The following is a 19,401-nucleotide window of genomic DNA, read 5'->3' on the forward strand; positions in this document are numbered from 1 at the left end:
AGAGGATCTCTTTCCCTTTGAAGATGCTCTTATGTCAAATTTTATACTTCTCTAACCAAATTATCAAATGTTATTTTCTTATTGAAATACAGCTCTAAATGGTTGTATTTATTACCAAAGGGTTGAATCAGAAAATTTATTGGTTAAAATATTAGTGGAATATGGGACCCATCATTCAAAATAAATTTGACATTGATGTTAAATTTGACTACAAATCACAAAGTCTTCAAATCCAGTCAGCAAATAACACTTCAGTTGAATATGCACAATGACATTCCACCTAGTATTTTGACATCTCCTTTGAAGATACTTTTAGTCCTTAAAAAAAGAGTATTTAGCCAAATCTCCCATTCTACATTAATCTCCACATTGAAAGGTGGGGGAAGTTTGAACTCAAGACGATGAAGTCCCTAACCATCATCGCCACTTACTACAATGGATCTCTTTCTCCAAAGCCACCGAATCAAGTGATTCAGGGCCTTAAAATTTGATCTAACGACTAAAAACAGAGAAGTTAGTAAAAACTTTTAAAGGTTATAATAATTTTTTGCCGTTGAATCAAATTTCAAGGGCCTAGATCACTGGATTTGATGGTTTTGGAGGAGAGATCCGGAGAGGATCTCTTTCCCTTTGAAAATGCTCTTATGTCAAATTTTATACTTCTCCAACCAAATTATCAAATGTTATTTTCTTTTTGAAATACAGCTCTACATGGTTGTATTTATTACCAAAAGGTTGAATCAGAATTTTTATTGGTTAAAATATTAGTGGAATATGGGACTCATCATTCAAAATAAATTTGATATTGATGTCAAATCTGACTACAAATCACAAAGTCTTCAAATCTAGTCAGCAAGTAACACTTCAGTTGAATATGCACAGTGACATTCCACCTAGTAATTTGACATCTCCTTTGAAGATGCTTTTAGTCCTTCAAAAAAGAGTATTTGGCCAAATCTCCCATTCTACATCAATCTCCACATTGAGAGGTGTGGGAAGTTTGAACTCAAGACGATGAAGTCCCTAACCATCATCGCAACTTACTACAATGGATCTCTTTCTCCAAAGCCACCGAATCAAGTGATTCAGGGCCTTAAAATTTGATCTAACAGCTAAAAACAGATAAGTTAGTAAAAACTTTTAAAAGTTATAATAATTTTTTGCCGTTGGATCAAATTTTAAAGGCCCGGATCACTTGATTTGATGGCTTTGGAGGAAGAGATCCGAAGAGGATCTCTTTCCCTACAATATAACAAATGAAATCGAGTTGAAGCAAAGAAAGCAGCAAGACAAACGTAGCTAGTGCTAAAGCAAGAATTAAATTTTCAAATCTCATCCATCTTATTTCCATAGAAAAATTTGGCCTCTAACTTTTACACCAAGTAAAGAAAAACACATTACACGATTCATACAATGAAAAGTTATGAGTTTACCATGGCATTACAAAGACAAAAGCACTTTCCTAGGGTTCGAGGAGGAACACTTCTTGTAGACTACGAAGCAATGGTTGCTCCTCTAAGTATGTTGTTGGAAAATATTAGTATTTAGTTTATTTGAATGTTTGGTTTTCTGGGTTTAGCCCGTTAGCACTAGGGTTTTGATTTCTTACCTTTTAAGATTAGGGTTAGTTTATTATAAATAGCATGCTTGTTATTCATTTGAGAACAATTCATTCACAATGTAGTCTCTTAGGGTTTTGTAGCGATTCCGGCATTCTCATTTGTTTAATAATATTATTATTATTTTTGTTAGTCATGTTCGTTGCGCACTCTGATATTCAACTTGGTATCAGAGCAGGTTTCATCCTTTGGGATTTAATCTATTTTGGGTTGGTATCCGTTTGCTTGTGTCTGTTGTCGTTCATGTTCAGATTGCCTAGTTGTTGTTGACAGTTTGCAAGGAAAACAAGTGTGTTAATTTTTTCACTTGTGTTGACGACCTACTGCTTCCCCACCAGAATTTGCCCCACTGCCTGCTGCTCTCGCCCACATCATACCTGCTACGCAACACCACCATCCCCCACCGATAGTTGTTGCACCTTGCCATATGTTAAATCCGTTGGAATCTCTTCCCAGGAAGAAAGGAAAAAAAAAGAGAAGTTGAAAGGCAAGAGAAAAGAAAAGGAAAAAAAAAGGAAAAAGGAAAACAAAATGAGAAAGAGAAAAAAAAACAGGAAATTTTTTTTTTTTGGCTGTTTGTTTTAGGCCCACATGGCCAAAGGGGAAAACATGGTTAAGTTTGTGTTTAGGCCACACGAGTTGTTGGCTTGTTTGAGATTGTTTTGTGACCGTCATTTGGGTGCTTGGAATTGTGAGCACTCGAGTGATAGTGTTTGTGTTTGTTTGTTGGTTGCTTCAATTGAGATATGGAAATCTTGTCCGTTTAGTGACGGGTTCTTCATACTGTCAACACTGATCAGAATCAAGAATCAAGAATCAAGTCAAGTCAAGTTCGCCAGTCAAGTCAAGTCAAGTCCAGTCAAGTCAATTCAAATCAAGATTGCATGCCTACCAATCCGCCTAACGGAGCCAGTCTGCATTTGCTTGTTTGCAAACCCATGTTGTATACCGCCATGAGTTTAACGGGGGGTGTTGAAAAATATTAGTATTTAGTTTATTTGAATGTTTGGTTTTCTGGGCTTAGCCCATTAGCATTAAGGTTTTAATTTCTTACCTTTTAGGATTAGGGTTAGTTTATTATAAATAGCATGCTTGTTATTCATTTGAGAACAAATCATTCACAATGTAGTCTCTTAGGGTTTTGTAGCCATTCCGGCATTCTCGTTTGTTTAATAATATTATTATTATTTTTGTTAGTCATGTTCGTTGCGCACTCTGATATTCAACTTATGTATGGTGACCCGATGTCGCGACCAGGGCCAAAACTCACATTCTCCTTCTTAGCTGTAGCCGAAAAAAACCTTATCTTTTCTATAGTCAAAGTAGTTATGCTATGTACACGAAAGCCAGGAACTACGTGATCCGGACTTTACTCTCACCTGAGCCCGTTAAGAACAGAGCTAAAAAACAAAAAGAATGAATTCCATTTTAAGAAACCTCAACGATACAAGAAAATTTATTAACCATAATGCAGAAAGATACAAAATAACTTCCAAAACTAACTACAACACAAGTTATAAATTAAAATGCGAAACCATAAAGCGTAGTTTTTATTTGTTAGATCTTACCCTAAGCATAACATGGAGTCCAGTTGCATTGCTCCTCATAACCATTTCAACGTCTCCACCTCTGATTTATGTGAACATGTCTTCGATGAGTGTTGAGCAAAAAAAATTGTACACAAATATGTAAACAAATAATTCACTCGACACAATTTCACCCTCGTTCATTTTTTGGAAGAGGGTTTTATTAATTCGAGTTCGACCCATTCTAGGTTACGCACCTATTAATTACAACCCTTCCTTTGGGAAAGAAATACCCTTTGATTCTAATATGAATAAATCATAACTTAGGGATTTTGGTGTTTATTTGATTTTGTGACTACGTCTAGGTAGAGCCCTAGATTAACTACGTACCCTCGTTGAGGGATCAAGTCACTCATAGTTCCTTATGTATTTGTTGGGGTTTGATGCCCTGTGTAGTTTTAGCTCGTGCAAGCAATGAGCATTTAATGCCTAGTGCAGTTTTAACTCATGCGGGCGAAGACTTTAAACCATTGGAGCGTTTAATGCCTTGTGCAGTTTTAGCTCATGCGAGCGAGGCGGGCAAGGACTTTAAACCATTGGAGCGTTTAATGCCTTGTGCAGTTTTAGCTCTGCGGGCGATGACTTTAAACCATTGGAACATTTGATGCCTTGTGCAGTTTTAGCTCATGCGGGCGAGGACTTTAAACCATTGAAGCTTTTGATGCCTTGAGCAGTTTTAGCTCGTGCAAGCGAAGACTTTAAGCCATTGGAGCTTTTGATGCCTTGTGCAGTTTTAGCTCGTGAGGGCAAAGACTTTAAGCCATTGGATCAGTTGATGCCTTGTGCAATTTTAGCTCATGCAGGCGAGGACTTTAAGCCAGTGGAGTAAGACGTAGCTTCGTGATTTTTCGAGACTCGTTGTGGCTTCGTGCCATTTGATATTTGATACGGCTTCGTGCCATTTGACATTTGTCGTGGCTTCGTGCCATTTGACTACTTCAAGAATTTAACAGGAGCTTGATCCATTTTGACGTAGTGCAAATCCACTAATTTGAGGTGATACGTCCATCGAGTTTTATACTTTGAGATGGCTTGTGTCCATGGTGTTTGAAATGATTTATGTTGTCATTGTCTTTTTGCTTATGTTGCAAGTTTTGTTGACTTGATCTAACTTAATGGGTGCTCAAGTCTACAAAGTCCACTGTGGTAAAAAATGGTGGGCCAACGGGCTTCAGCTTGCATTAGCTTATCAAAAAGCTTCCCTCATATTTTAATCCCAAGTAAATTAGGACTATCTTTGTATGATTTTTGCACACGGTTTAAAGTATTTTCCTCCTTTTTGGTCGATTCTTTGAGAACGTAGTAGCAACAATATTTCCTTCCTTTGTAGTGCCTTAACCAATAAAGTTTGAGAAAGGTTAAGATCCCAGGGCTTTTCCCTTTTGATTTTCACGAGAGTGCCTTTTCAAAGGAAGTTGACAGCAAGCTTATTCTCTCCTTTTTTGTGAATTCGAATTCTTCTAAGTCCAGTAGGACTTTACGTGTGAGAAAAATATATCTATTTCCCTCCTACAATAGTTTCTCTTTTCGTGGAATTCATGCCACACGGGTTTCGTTCAAAGCAGCCCCTGTTTTTTTATAATCTTTTGGACTTTCAATCCCATCTTACATGGGACTTTAAACTCATTTGTCCCGAGCTTATCTCCAATTTGTCAGCAAGCTTTTTCCTTCTTTTATCTTTCCAAGTCCAAATAGGACTTTTTCATGGAGTCAGGAAGATAGCTATCTTCTACTATCCATTTGAGGATGTGGCAATGCTTTTAGAACGAAGTCAATGAGAGCTGTTGCATGTCTTTGTTTTCTTGTGAGGCTAACACAATCTTCTTTTTGCATGCAAATTCGGTGAGTCATCTCCACTTTATTTCTTTATGAAATAGTGATCTTTTTCAATCCTTGGTGTCATAGAGCAGCTGCCGTTGATGTTTCTTGTTTTATGCATGAAATTTAATCTATGGGGGCCATTCTCATAATGCTTACTTGAGTGGCATGAAGGTATGCTTTTATTTTTCCACTGTAACTTCTTTCCTTGCACAATGCACTCAAAATTGGAATAGGAAAAGAAAATGTTGGCATCTGTTCCTTTTCTCTTTTTGCCATTGCTTTTATCCATGTGATGCTTCCTTCCATCCTTTTTATTTCTTGAACAAAAGACCTGCGGCTTGTAGCCTTTGTTCGAAATTATCCTAGTTTCGTCGGGAAACTTCGGGACCATAGCTGGGCATGGTGGTTCTTCTTCTCCACTTGTTCAAACGTGCACAGTGATGGTTTCTTCTCCATTGTACCTCTGAAAAGAGAAAGAGAGATGTCGAAAACCTCTTTAGACACCCAAGAGGTTGCAGGAGGCTGTGGGAAGCCGGTTTGCTATTGCGTTTTGGTGAGATCTCCGTTGGGCATCACAAGTTGCAAGGTGTTGATGAGGGCAAAGGCGCAACGACGGTGGTGCTAGAGCCATTGCAGCGTCTTGGAGACTTTGGGGCTGTCTTCTGCTACTGTTGGCAGATGGGGTTGCGGCGGTTCCCAACTGTTGATCTTCCAGGGATCATGGCGCACGGCTACTGCGCTGTCTTGGCTCTCGTTTGACGTTGGCGGTTGTTGTAGCGTGTTGCTTTTGGTGGGTTCCCCGTCAGTCATCGCTGCGCCGGCGATGGTTGTAGGTCGTTGCTGCAATCTGGACTCTAGGGAAATCGGCTCGCCGTTGCCACCACTTGTGGCTTGGATTTTGTCGTCGGAGTTGATCAACGGTTGGTGCTGCATCAACACTTGTTGCCATCGGCTGAGCAGGGAAGAAAGAGATTTCCCAAGCTTTTTTTGTGGGTCTCGGTGAATAATCCGGGAGAGAGAGAGAGAGGGAAAGGATTTGGGGTTGCTTCTTTAGAGTTCTCCACCTTCATTTTTTTTTTTTTTTGCTTCGGGGAATGGGAGAGGTTGAAGAAGCAAAGTGCTTCTTTTTCTCCTGCAAAACAGAGAGAAACCAAAACAGAGAAATTTAGAAAAATGGATCTTTACCTTTTAAATGTTTTGTTGGTTTTCCCCTTGCTTTCTTGCTTTGTTCTTCTTTGTCATTTGTTCTTCGCCATCATCTCGTAATTTCTGAAGGGTCTCTCCTCTTCTTATTTTTTTGTTCCCCGTTTGCTTTGGTTTGATGCCTTTTTATAGGCAAACGGTGGATATGGCAGTTGAAGTTAGTGGGATGCTATTTTCCTGGGGTGTGGAGATGCTGAGAGAAGGCCATCTCTTGAGTGGACGTGGGAGTTTTGAAGAGTTATAGACACATATGATCTCTATATTTGGTTGCCATGTAGATGACAAACTCCATCAGACTTGTCATAGTCCACGTGTGTGCGGGTGTAGAGTTAGTTTTTTTTTTTTTTTTTTTCTCCTAAGTCTTCTTGTTTTTAATAAGACTTGCTAATATATTTTGTTTGTGAAAATATATAGCTCAACAAAGAGGACCAATTCTTTCTTCAAGTAGAGGGAATATCTTCACAAGGATTTTATATGTAGCCCTGTAATACCATTTACTCCATCTCTTGAAGAACACAAGTGACCCAACAGCAACTGCAAAGCCAAATGCAAATCCAATTTCGATACTAATAAGATCCCAATCAATCTCATTTGTAGAATTTGGATGGCTTCCCTTAAATGTTAGTGGTGGTGACAATCTTGCCTTGTTATCTACCATCAACGGAGGCCCCCATAATCCTTTGTTCCCTGTAAATGAGTCTCTTGGAGATGTTGAAATTTGAGTACCAACTGGGATCTTGCCGGTAAATTGATTATTTGAAAGATCCAAGAATGCAAGGAAATTAAGCTTAGCTAGTTGTTGTGGGATTTGCCCGCTCCTCTTGTTTTGTGACAGGTCCAAATACTCGAGTTGTCGCATGTTACCAAATGATGGAATTTCACCTGTGAAAGCGTTACTCAACAAGTTGAGCAAATATAGTGATTTCAGATCTCCCATTTCCTTGGGTATTGGCCCACTGAAATTGTTGCATGAGAAGTCAATCAAGGTCAAGATATTAAGAATCTTTGCCAGATCATTCTTTAAACCTTTGCTTGTAATCGTTATAGCATGCTCATAATAAAAAAAATTCACCCACTCCTTCATGAAGGTTTTCACCTAGCAAAACACTGACTGTCGACAGGAAACCAATATCTTTGTTTTCATTGCTTGCCATGATGTCAGAGAGAATGACGGTACTTCACCATTGAAATTGTTATATGCCAAGTCTCTGATATGAAGAACCGGCCAGGTGCCATTGGTCTTCACTACTGGACATCCAATGCATCCATAGAAATTGTTGGACTGCAAAACAAGAACGCTCAAGGTGGAGATGTTCTTCAACAAGCATGGGAAGGTGTCTATTATCTGATTCTCTTCAAGGTTTACAAATCTTAACCTTCTGCACCTGGCTAGAGACTTTGGTAACTGACCCTTGATCTGATTTTGGATGAGGTCCAGAGTTTCTAATCACATTTTTCAGGAATAGTAGTGTAGACATCGAAATTTCGGTAAATAAATGTTGACCGATAAATCAAAGTGTCAACGCTCATGTATTACATAAATTTTACACGTAGCGTGTAACTCAACGAAAATTGAAATGAGTTGGAAAAGTCATCAAATAGGACACGTGTCAACACCTGGCAAAAACGACTTATTTCATCTGGGATATTATATTCAAAATTAGGCCTTGGAAAATTCTATAAATACAAGCCCAGTTCATTCATTTGGGGAGAACCAATTCATATGACATCTTGAAGCTCTGAAGCTCTGAAATTCCGAAGCTCTCAAGCATCCAGGTTCCCGAAGAATCAAGAAAGTGTTATTCGTTCTTCGTTCATCGTTTTTCCAAGATCAAGCCCCAACGGCCATTTGGATCAACAATCATCCACCAATTCAAGATCAAGCCCCGACGGCCCTTGAAAAAAGTGTTCTTCATTCTTCGTTCATCGTTCTTCCAAGATCAAGCCCCAACGGCCCTTGAAGAACTTCCACCAATTCAAGATCAAGCCCCGACGGCCCTTGAAGAAAACACCATCGTTCATCATCCGTTCATCCAAGATCAAGCCCCAACGGCCCTTTGGATCAACAAACGTCGACAAATCCACATATCCAACCGTTCTTCAAGATTAAGCCCAAAAGCCCTTGAAGATCCGTTCATCACTGTTCTTCAAGATCAAGCCCAAAAGCCCTTGAAGACCCGTTCATCATCGTTATTCAAGATTAAGCCTTAACGGCCCTTGAAGAAACACTTATCAAACCTCAACGGCTCTTTGAAGATCCGTTCAAATCCACCTTCAAAGATCAAGCCCACGGCCCCTTAAAGAAACTTCTAACAGTTCATCCAAGATCAAGCCTCGACGGCCCTTGGATCAACGAAACATCCACAAATCAACACCTTACGGAGATCGAATCAGATGATCAAATTAGAGAGAGATTGTAACCCAAAATCATCAAATACAAATATTTGTTTGTGCACGTTGTTCTTGTCTCTTTCGTTTCAGGAATTTTCCGTGTTCACAAATTGGCACGCCCGGTGGGATCATCTCTACCTCTCATCTCTTTCTCCGTTCAAGGAATCCAAGCACACCTCAAAGTCAATGGCATCAAGCAAGGGACAAGCCGTTCTTGCAACCACTGAGGGAAAGATCCTAAGCACTTCTGCCGCAAACGGACAATCCATTGGCGCCACGACCGCTCCTCAACATGCCACTTCAAAATTGGTGCCGCTAAAAGAGCAAGAGGAGCATCCAAGGTGTGAGTCTGTCATCAACTTGACCTCGCTGGGGGCACCGAAGCATGATGCTGAGGCACATAAGAGGACATCCCAAAGCAGCCAACGACGTTCTTCATCAGCATCCTGGATGTCTAAAGGAAAGTCACGTCTATTGGTCGCACAAGTCATGACTATCGGCGTTACCTCCGTTGAAGAACAACTGGCTCAGATGAATGAAGCAATCGCAAGGCTAACCCGAACTGTGGAAGAAAAAGACTTGCAAATCGATGTACTCGTCCACCAACTGGAGCCACAGGACGACGAGAACCCCGACCCAGAGGATGATCCACTAAAGAGAAGAGATGACGAAGAAGATGAGCCTCAAGTGGAGAAAAACGATGTGAAGCTGGAGCCAGACCAAGCAGCGGCACTCATGGGATCTCTTTCTATCCAGCAGTTGCAAGAGATGATCACCAACATCATTAAGGCACAGTACGAAGGGAGCTCAAATACCTCCGGGTTGTACTCAAAGCCGTATTCAAAGAAGATCGACGCCTTAAGGATGCCGAGGGGTTATCAACCACCAAAGTTCATGCAATTTGATGGAAAGGGAAACCCGAAACAACACGTTGCCCACTTCATTGAAATTTGCAACAACGCAGGAACCGAAGGGGATTACCTCGCCAAGCAGTTTATGCGCTCGCTGAAAGGAAACGCCTTTAAGTGGTACACAAACCTAGAGCCTGAGTCCATCAACAGCTGGGAACAATTAGAGCGGGAATTCCTCAACCGCTTCTATAGCACCCGCCGCACTGTGAGCATGCTAGAGCTAACGAGTACAAAGCAGTGGAAGGACGAGCCAGTCATTGACTACATCAACAGATGGCGCACTCTAAGCCTCGACTGTAAAGACAGGCTCTCGGAAACCTCTTCAATCGAGATGTGCATCCAAGGCATGCAATGGGGTTTGCAATACATCCTTCAAGGCATTAAACCACGGACCTTCGAGGAATTGGCCACTCGTGCCCATGACATGGAGTTGAGCATCGCCCATCATGGGAAGAAAGAACCGATCGCCGACTACAAGAACGACAAAGTTCTTGGGACAAAGGTGGAAAAGGATGCATGGAAACCCACCAAGGAAACGATGACGGTCAACACATCTCCCGTCAAAATATCCACACGAGGCAAGGCGATTCAAACCGAAGCTTTTCGTGATCAAGAGATGCGTAGACGCACTTTGAAGGAGCTTGAGGAGAAGATTTATCCATTCCCCGACTCTGATGTAGTTGCCATGCTGGATGACCTGTTGGACAAGAAGGTGATCAGTTTGCCTGAGTGCAAACGGCCAGAAGAGATGAATCGCACTGACAGTCCAAGGTACTGTAAATTCCATCGTTTCATCAGTCATCCGACAGAAAAATGTTTCGTGCTGAAAGATCTCATCATGAAGCTGGCTCAGAAAGGAATCATCGAGCTAGATCTTGACGATGTGGTGAAGTCAAACTATACCACCTTCACTTCTGGCTCTTCCGACTCAAAGTTTTCACTTCAACCGCTGGGGGCATCCTCCAAGACAAGCAAAGTTGAAGGATGGACTCAAGTCACTCCTAAGAAATTACACAAGAAGCATACGCCTACTCCACAAATCCGCCAATCGGAAAGGGGGTAAAGCAGCTCCTGTCAACCTTCAAAGCAACGTGAACGTGTTGAAGATGATGAAATTTCGACACATAGATCGTCCATCCCCATCACGATGCGCGATTTCTTTCCTGAAGACTTCTTCAATCACTCGGTCAAGGCTCCTTGCTATGAAGATTGCGAGGAACGACTCTCTCAGATCGCTTGACGAACCAAAGCTCTTTGTCTGTAAGAGCCTAAACTGCAAGACACAATGCTCCTTGTTCGCACGAGCCTAAACTGCACGAACCAAAGCTCATTGTCTGTAAGAGCCTAAAATGCAAGACACAATGCTCCTTGTTCGCATGAGCCTAAACTGCACAAACCAAAGCTCCTCGTCTGCATGAGCCTAAACTGCATGGCACAAATGCTCCTTGTCTGCACGAGTTGAAACTGCGAACGACACCAACGCTCCTTGCCTGCGCGAGCTGAAACTGCAACACGACACAAAATGCTCCTTGTCTGCACGAGTTGAAACTGCGAACGACACCAACGCTCCTTGCCTGCACGAGCTGAAACTGCAACACGGCACCAAATGTTCCTTGTCTGCATGAGTTGAAACTGCAAACGACACCAACACTCCTTGCCTGCATGAGTTAAAACTGCAAACGGCACAAAAAGAAAATACAAAACAATATGTATGTATTTGAACTACGTTTTGACTTGATCTCTTTCTTTAGAAGGGTACGTAGGTAACTCGAGTATTCAAAATTTGAGTTCAGTCACACCAAAATAAGGAATAAGGATTTTATTAAAAGTTTTAATGCTATTACAATTTCTTTGTACAAAAAAAAAAAAAAAAAAAAAAAAAAAAAAAAGGGAAATATATGTATATGCCTAGGCCCAACAGCAACAAAGGGCACCAGCCCTGTACCCGTCCAGCGGCTCCGGCCACGACGAAAGGCTCGTCGGTTTCGATTCTTTTGTCACTGGTTCCCCTGGCTCAATTCTTCATATGGTCGGACTCTCGAGGCGTGCTATGGCGAGATATGCTGAGGGAGAACGTGAGAAGCGAATTTCGAACAAGGCTCCGAGATCTCGATCTGTCCGATCAATCTCCGGCGGGATCTCGACCTTTAACCCGATCCGATCCTTATAGATCTGAAATTGCCATGACTTCCGTGGATCTCTCCTCCCTTTCCCTTCGTCTCTGTAGAAATTTAGGGCACCCAGAGGGCACCCAAATTCGGTCTCTCCCTCTTCATCCGCCGCTGCCAACCTAGGCAAAGCAGATCGCGACTCCTCTCTCTCCTCCGCTTACGCTGCTCGCGATGCTCGCCTGCTCTCTGCAAGCCTCCTGCGTGCACCCATACCTCCACCTCACCGTCAGGCTCTTGGAGCCCATCAAGCAACGGGTCTCTCCCTCTTCATCTGCCGCTGCCAACCTAGGCATAGCAGAAAGCGACAACGCCATAAACCCCCACACCAGTCCGTCTCCTGCGACTTCGACGGCTTCGAAACAGTTGCGACGGCGGCGCCACCATCTCTTCTCAATTCCACCTCAGATTTTGACTAATATTTCAGACTTGGACGCAACCGCAACCAAGGCATGATTTTCTTGAGCTGGGGCAGGCCAACTCCTCAGGAACAAAAGGCTTGCATTGGCAGGACTGGAGGCATTTTGGTTTGAATTGGGCATTTTTTTTATCCGAAGACACCAGTTCAAAATGGAGTGAAGTTTTGTGTTTGCGTCAACGAGTTTCTGCCATAGGTCACAGACCATTTTCATGCTTTCTCCACTCTCAAACTCCTCTCACAGCTAAAGAAAGCTTTTACTCGGAAAGAGCCCATAGAGAAGCATATGCAACAATCCTACATTCTGCCCATGTGTATGTTTGTGGAGCCATTGCTGCAGCTCAGAGCATCCGTATGTCTGGTTCAACACGAGATCTTGTAATACTTGTTGATGAAACAATCAGTGAGTATCATCATGGAGGGTTGGCAGCTGCTGGATGGAAGATGCACACAAGCCAAATAATCAGGAACCATAAAGCCCCAAATCTGAACCCATGTCGCTGCGGAAAGCCTTTCCCTCCCGGAAATTCTCCAAATCGTTTAGGGAATTGAAGCTCAGCGACGAGGATCAGGCCCGTGGGGGCGACCGCCGAGTCGTCCGTAACTCGAACTGTGCTGACTCATCTTCGTCGTCTTCGTGGTCGGATATGCTCCCGGAGCTGCTCGATGAGATCATACGGAGAGTGGAGGCCAGCGAGGACAAGTGGCCTCACCGTAAAAACGTCGTCGCTTGTGCCTGTGTCTGCAAGCGGTGGAGGGATATCACCAAGGAGATCGCGCGGTCTCCTTCGTACAGTAGCAAAATTACCTTCCCTTCGTGCCTTAAACAGCCTCTCCCCGACGATGGCGTCCCCAGACTGCTCCTCGACATTGGTCTCTACTGCAGGATGTGGGTTCTGGTTGTTTGGTTTTGGGTATTAGGTTATGGTTCATCATCATCGGTATGCAGGTTCTGGGTCAGGGTTTAGAACTTCGTTCAGGACTTCGATCTCGTCGTCTAAGTCTCTCCTTCTCCGTCTGAATTCGATCTCGACTCTAAAATCCACCAGGCTCCTCCCTGCCTTCTCTCCATCCAACCCATGCGGCCTGGACCAGGTCCCATGGCACAAGGATCATCGTTGGGACAGGAACAGGAACTTTCCTCAGTTTTTGGAATTTTCTTCTTGCTTTGGATCTCTGCCGAGGGATGAGTGGGCTGTGCTATGTGCCTGTGCTCAGTAGCGGTGCTCTATGGCTGTGCTCGATCAGTGGCGGTGCTCGGTGGCAGTGCAACGGATGCGCAATGGCTGTGCTCAGTAGCAGTACAACGGGTGTGCAGCGGCTGTGTTCGGTGGTTGGGCTCAGTGGCTATGCTCTGGGTTCTAGTTGGATCCGACGTCAAGATCACCTCCACCTCCTCCGTCTCTTGCCTCGCAGCTGCCAACAACTTCAAAGACCGCTGTCAAACGACTAGACGACCGAGAAGCGCTTCCTCAAACTCCAGCTCTCCGTCCGTCTTCGTCCGCTCCCTGCAAATTCCTCTACCCACCACCCAAATTTATACAGAAAAACATATTAAAAAAAAAAGGGATGGTGGAGCAAAGTGGTGCTGGCACCACGTGAAAAAAGAAAAGAAAATGGGAATGGTGGATCAGCACCATGTGAAAGCGAAGAAAGAAAAAAAATAATAAATAAATAAATAAAATATATATATATATATAATAAAAAAAATAAATAAAAAATAATAAAAAATAAAATAAAAAATTAATAAAAAGGAGAGAAGGTGGATTCTTGGTGGCTAGCACCATGCAAAGGGGAAGGGTTTTGGAATGGTGGATCATTCCACGTAAAAAAAAATATACATACATATATATATATATATACATACATAATATATGTATGTATATAGCAAAAAAAAAAAAAAAACGCATTGAGAGAAATAAAGTCCATTTCATTGATTTTGCTGGAAAAATACAGAGGGAACATTTACATGCCAAAAAAAAAAAGTGCAAACAAACAAAAGCCTTTATTGATCAGGTGGCACCTCACCACTCGACAGAGCTCCAGAAACGAGAGGCGCCGGTGGTTGACTGTTTGAAGCCACACCACTCGGCGGAACTCCAGGAAGAGGAGGCACCAAAGGTTGATTATTTGGAGCTTCATTACGCGGTACAGCCCCAGAAGACGAAGGCAAATGTTGTTGGAACAAACCCACAAACCTCCGATGATCAAGTAAAATCTGACCATCAGATTCCTGCATCTGGTCAATTTTCCTCTTCATGTTTGTGGCATAGTTATGTGCGAGCTTGTGCAACTGTTTATTCTCATGCTTGAGCCCTCTGATCTCCTGTTTGAGACTTATCACTTCAGCTGCCAACGATTCAACTTGACGGGTTCGAGCAAATAGGCGTTGGGCCATGTTGGACACAGAACCCGCACACTGCACACTAAGAGCCAGGGACTCCTTAACAGCCAACTCATCAGACCGCCTGGAAAGTAGTCTGTTATCTTTGGGAGTGACAAGGTTCCGGGCCACCACCGCAGCGGTCATATCATTCTTCATCACCGAATCCCCAACAATAAGAGGACCAGTAGGGGATATGAAGGATGGGCGCCATATGTTGTCTGGAGAAGGCGGGACTGCCTCTTCACCAAGATTCAAGTCAAAACGACGATCGGAGGGTCCTGACATTTTCAAAGTGTTGAAGAAAGAAAAGGTCGGACGAATCAAGATCTTAGAAGTGCAAGAAGGGAGTTTTCACAAGCGAAAATTCAAGTGTGCTTTGAAACGAACTGCATGCCTCTATAAAAAATCACCACTCGACGGGATTTCAGAGATCGAAGAGGCGAGCTCAGAATTCGAAGAGGCCATTCAAAAATCGAAGAGGCAAGCTCAGAAATCGGAGAAGCATCTTGCTTTTTCAGACGCGTCGGCACCTGTCACACGCAAAGTCAGCTTTGCGGAAATCACGGGTAATTTGTCGAAGCGCCAATCCCAGATATCGAAGAGGCGCCAGTCTTTTTCAGCCGCGTCATCACCTGTCATATGCACACTCAACTTTTCGCAAATCACGGGCAATTTGTCGAAGATTTTCGGTGAAGGAGAAAGCACGTGAAGTTTACTGTTCAATCACGCGTTAGTTGCCGACACGAGTGAAAGAATAGTACCTCTACAGGAATCAAAGAACTTCCTATAATTGTCTACCTTCGCCTTCCATAACAAGGCAGACATACAGAGCCTTTCTTCATCTCCAAAAAATGCTTTCCCAACGAAGCCTCTCGAGTCATTCAATGTTCCTTATTCCTTAGGGTACCTCTGCAAGCCAATGACTCCAAAGCAAAAGTATCTCATATCACCAGGGTAGAAAGCAAGAGTATCTCATATCATGCGTTCTCCCTGTCATTTCCTTTGTCCTTGTTCTTACCTACAAAGACAATGATAAAGAAAACAATATGCCGGAACTTCCACTCAAACTCGGGTAAGGAACCGACTGCTTGGAACCCTTCCCTGATTGCCTACCTAGCACTGCTCTCGAGTACTCGTTTCCCACTGCTGCTGTACTTCCAAAGAAGCTGCCACATCTGCCTGGAGAACAGATAAGGCAAGTGAAAATGATACATTGCAGCATGTGGAGACAAGGTGCAGAAGGAACAAGCAGAGAAGAATGCAGTCTGCACAGTCAACTCAGCAGAAGGAGTCCGAGCTGAAGAACTCGAGAAGCTGCCATATCTGCCTGAAGAAACAAGCAGAGAAGAATGCAGCATGCACAGTCAACTCGGCAGAAAGAGTTTGAGATGAAGAACTCGTTTTGACCCTCAAATTCTTGGGTCGACTTACTAGGCGTTGTGGGCTGCACGTGCCGATTCATCACCCTTGAATCAAAACCTAGTTCAAGAATAAGCTATGGAAAATCAACAATTGGAGGAATCCAGAAAATCCTTCAACCCAGTTCAAGATCAAAGCTGTGGAAAGTTAACAAGCGCAACAAAATACGTGCCGATTCATCCACTACCAAAGCCAAGGATCATCTACCACATGAAGCTCCTTGTGGTCCAATTTCAACCTTCAAGATCAAGCCTCGACGGCCCTTGAAGAAATTTCAAACAAAAGTTCAAGAACAAGCCTCAACGGCCCTTGAAGAAATCTCAAGCCCAATTCAAGATCAAGCCTCAACGGCCCTTGAAGAAATCTCCAGCCGAATTCAAGATCAAGCCTCGACGGCCCTTGGATCGACGTCTACAGTAAGGGACTTCAAAACGCATCTCCTACACGCGACAAGCACATGTACACGACGCGACTTGAAGTGGGGGCATTTGTAGACATCGAAATTTTGGTAAATAAATGTTGACCAATAAATCAAAGTGTCAACGCTCATGTATTACATAAATTTTACACGTAGCGTGTAACTCAACGAAAATTGAAATGAGTTGGAAAAGTCATCAAATAGGACACGTGTCAACACCTGGCAGAAACGACTTATTTCATCTGGGATATTATATTCAAAATTAGGCCTTGGAAAATTCTATAAATACAAGCCCATTTCATTCATTTGGGGGGAACCAATTCATATGACACCTTGAAGCTCTGAAGCTCTGAAACTCCGAAGCTCTCAAGCATCCAAGTTCCCGAAGAATCAAGAAAGTGTTATTCGTTCTTCGTTCATCGTTTTTCCAAGATCAAGCCCCAACGACCATTTGGATCAACAGTCATCCACCAATTCAAGATCAAGCCCCGACGGCCCTTGAAAAAAGTGTTCTTCGTTCTTCGTTCATCGTTCTTCCAAGATCAAGCCCCAACGGCCCTTGAAGAACTTCCACCAATTCAAGATCAAGCCCCGACGGCCCTTGAAGAAAACACCATCGTTCATCATCCGTTCATCCAAGATCAAGCCCCAACGGCCCTTTGGATCAACAAACGTCGACAAATCCACATATCCAACCGTTCTTCAAGATTAAGCCCAAAAGCCTTTGAAGATCCGTTCATCACTGTTCTTCAAGATCAAGCCCAAAAGCCCTTGAAGACCCGTTCATCATCGTTATTCAAGATCAAGCCTTAATGGCCCTTGAAGAAACACTCATCAAACCCCAACGGCTCCTTGAAGATCCGCTCAAATCCACCTTCAAAGATCAAGCCCACGGCCCCTTGAAGAAACTTCCAACAGTTCATCCAAGATCAAGCCTCGACGGCCCTTGGATCAACGAAACATCCACAAATCAACACCTTACGGAGATCGAATCAGATGATCAAATTAGAGAGAGATTGTAACCCAAAATCATCAAATACAAATATTTGTTTGTGCACGTTGTTCTTGTCTCTTTCGTTTCAGGAATTTTCCGTGTTCACAAGTAGTTCTAGCAATGTTGTTTTTCCTCACATTAAGTATCTTGAGTGTACTCATTGTAGCCAAGCATTGGGCAATCTCGCCACTCAGAGAATTATTGGACAAATCAAGAGTGAGAAGATCACTTGCATTGCATATTGAGATTGGAATACTAGAACTGAAATGATTGTCTGAGTAATCCAGATAATGGGCATATGGTGGGACAATGATTCATCATCATCAAAACATGGAATACTAAAAAATTTCTCCACAAACTTGTCAACCGTAAGATTGTTAGTATCTCTAAAAAATAAAAATTGGGAAACATGTTTGCAATAGAAAAATTTATATTTTGTCTTTGAACTTTCGCTATAATATATAACCGATTCCTGAACGAAAATTTTCTTAATTGATGTTCTTGAATTTAACCAACGTGCACTATTTTTGTCCATATCGCTAATTTTCATTAAGATTTCTTAATATAATAATTCGCCATCCACTTGGGTGTCATATATATAAATATGTGATCATGAATTAAATCTAAACTAGATTGAAGTTTAGGATCAATATTAGGGTGAAGGGAAATATTAAGCAAACTCTCTTAAAAGTTGAATTATATGTACTCTCCGACATCTCATTTTTTGACAAAATTTTCGTACCCACAACATAAAATATTATGCCAAAAATATTTAGTTGCAGATAGTTCATAAAAAGTTTTGCTTTGAAAGATCCTAAGGTCATCTCCAACCGAAGGGTCCAAAGGGCTAGATGGTCGAAAATAGCCCTAAAACCGTATTCAATCGAGGGCCAGGCTAAAAGGCTCGTGGGCCGCACTGAACAAAAAAAAGGCCGAAGGGCCAACCAGCCGGCCCAGGGCCAGGCTGGAATTCAAAAGCAACGGTCAGCTAGTAGATGTCATACTGACGTTAACTAGCCGTTATTTTTTAATTTTTTTATTTTTACAGTTTTTATTTTAACATTTTTTTTTTACAAAATTTGTTTAAAAAATTTTAAAAACTCTTTATTTTACCCTATACCTCCTTAACCATTAAACATTACATAGCATTAAGTAAGATGAAACAACATTAAAATATTAGGGGGGTGTATTCAATTGGGATTTTGAGGGATTTTAATTCTTTTAATGAATCTAGGGGTATTCAATCAGGATTTTAAGTGATTCTCTGAAATTCAAGGTGTATTCGATTAGAATTTTAAGATAGTTTATTAAAATCCTTAGAAATCCGGGTGTATTCAATTAGGATTTTAAAGAAGTTTATAACATTCTAGGTGTATTCAATTAGAAATTGATTTTAAAGAATTTGAGAAACTTGAGGAATTAGAGGGAATTGGAGAGATTTTGTAGTGTATTTTAAGCATCCACAAATCTCACCTATTCCCATGAGATTTCGAGGGAATTGAATCAAAATTTTATACAAATCAATTAAACTCCATAAAAATCCATGGATTTTTAAATCCATTAAAATCTCTCAGATTCTCAATTGAATACACCCCTCTTAATTTCTTACGATCCAGAAACCCTTTGATTGATTAGTTGGAACATATTAAGGAGACGATTAGAATGCATTAACAAACTAATTACCTTGGTTGTCCAGCACTTGCCCAACTAAACTTTCCTCTAATTGTATGATGACATGGATGTAACGACTCGTGTTACGGGCATACTAAAATGTTTCTCCACAAACTTGTCAACCGTAAGATTGCTAGTATCTCGAAAAAATAAAAATTGGAAACATGTTTGCAATAGGAAAATTTATATTTTGTCTTTGAACTTTCGCTATAATATATAACCAATTCCTGAACGAAAAATTTCTTGATTAAGGTTGTCGAATTTAACAAACGTGCACTATTTTTGTCATGGCGCTAATTTTTATTACGATTTCTTAATATAATAATTCGTCATCCACGTCGGTGTCATATATCTAAATATGTGATCATGAATTAAATCTAAACTAAATAGAAGTTT

At 41.9% G+C, this 19,401-nt stretch overlaps 1 protein-coding gene across 1 annotated transcript; it reads right to left on the reverse strand.

Annotated features, from left to right (window-relative positions):
• Positions 1-6,644: 6,644 nt before the first annotated feature.
• LOC139195064 (receptor like protein 22-like) lies at positions 6,645-12,016 on the reverse strand. The gene is made up of 4 exons (XM_070820253.1): positions 11,916-12,016; positions 11,607-11,752; positions 7,342-7,672; positions 6,645-7,185 (listed from the first exon to the last, which is right to left on the reverse strand). Exons 1-4 carry the CDS (start codon positions 12,014-12,016, stop codon positions 6,645-6,647), a joined length of 1,119 nt encoding a protein of 372 aa, XP_070676354.1.
• Between the last annotated feature and the right edge of the window lie 7,385 nt (positions 12,017-19,401).

The sequence above is a fragment of the Malus domestica genome, chromosome 04 (genome assembly GCF_042453785.1).
Source record: "Malus domestica chromosome 04, GDT2T_hap1".
Classification (NCBI taxonomy): domain Eukaryota; kingdom Viridiplantae; phylum Streptophyta; class Magnoliopsida; order Rosales; family Rosaceae; genus Malus; species Malus domestica.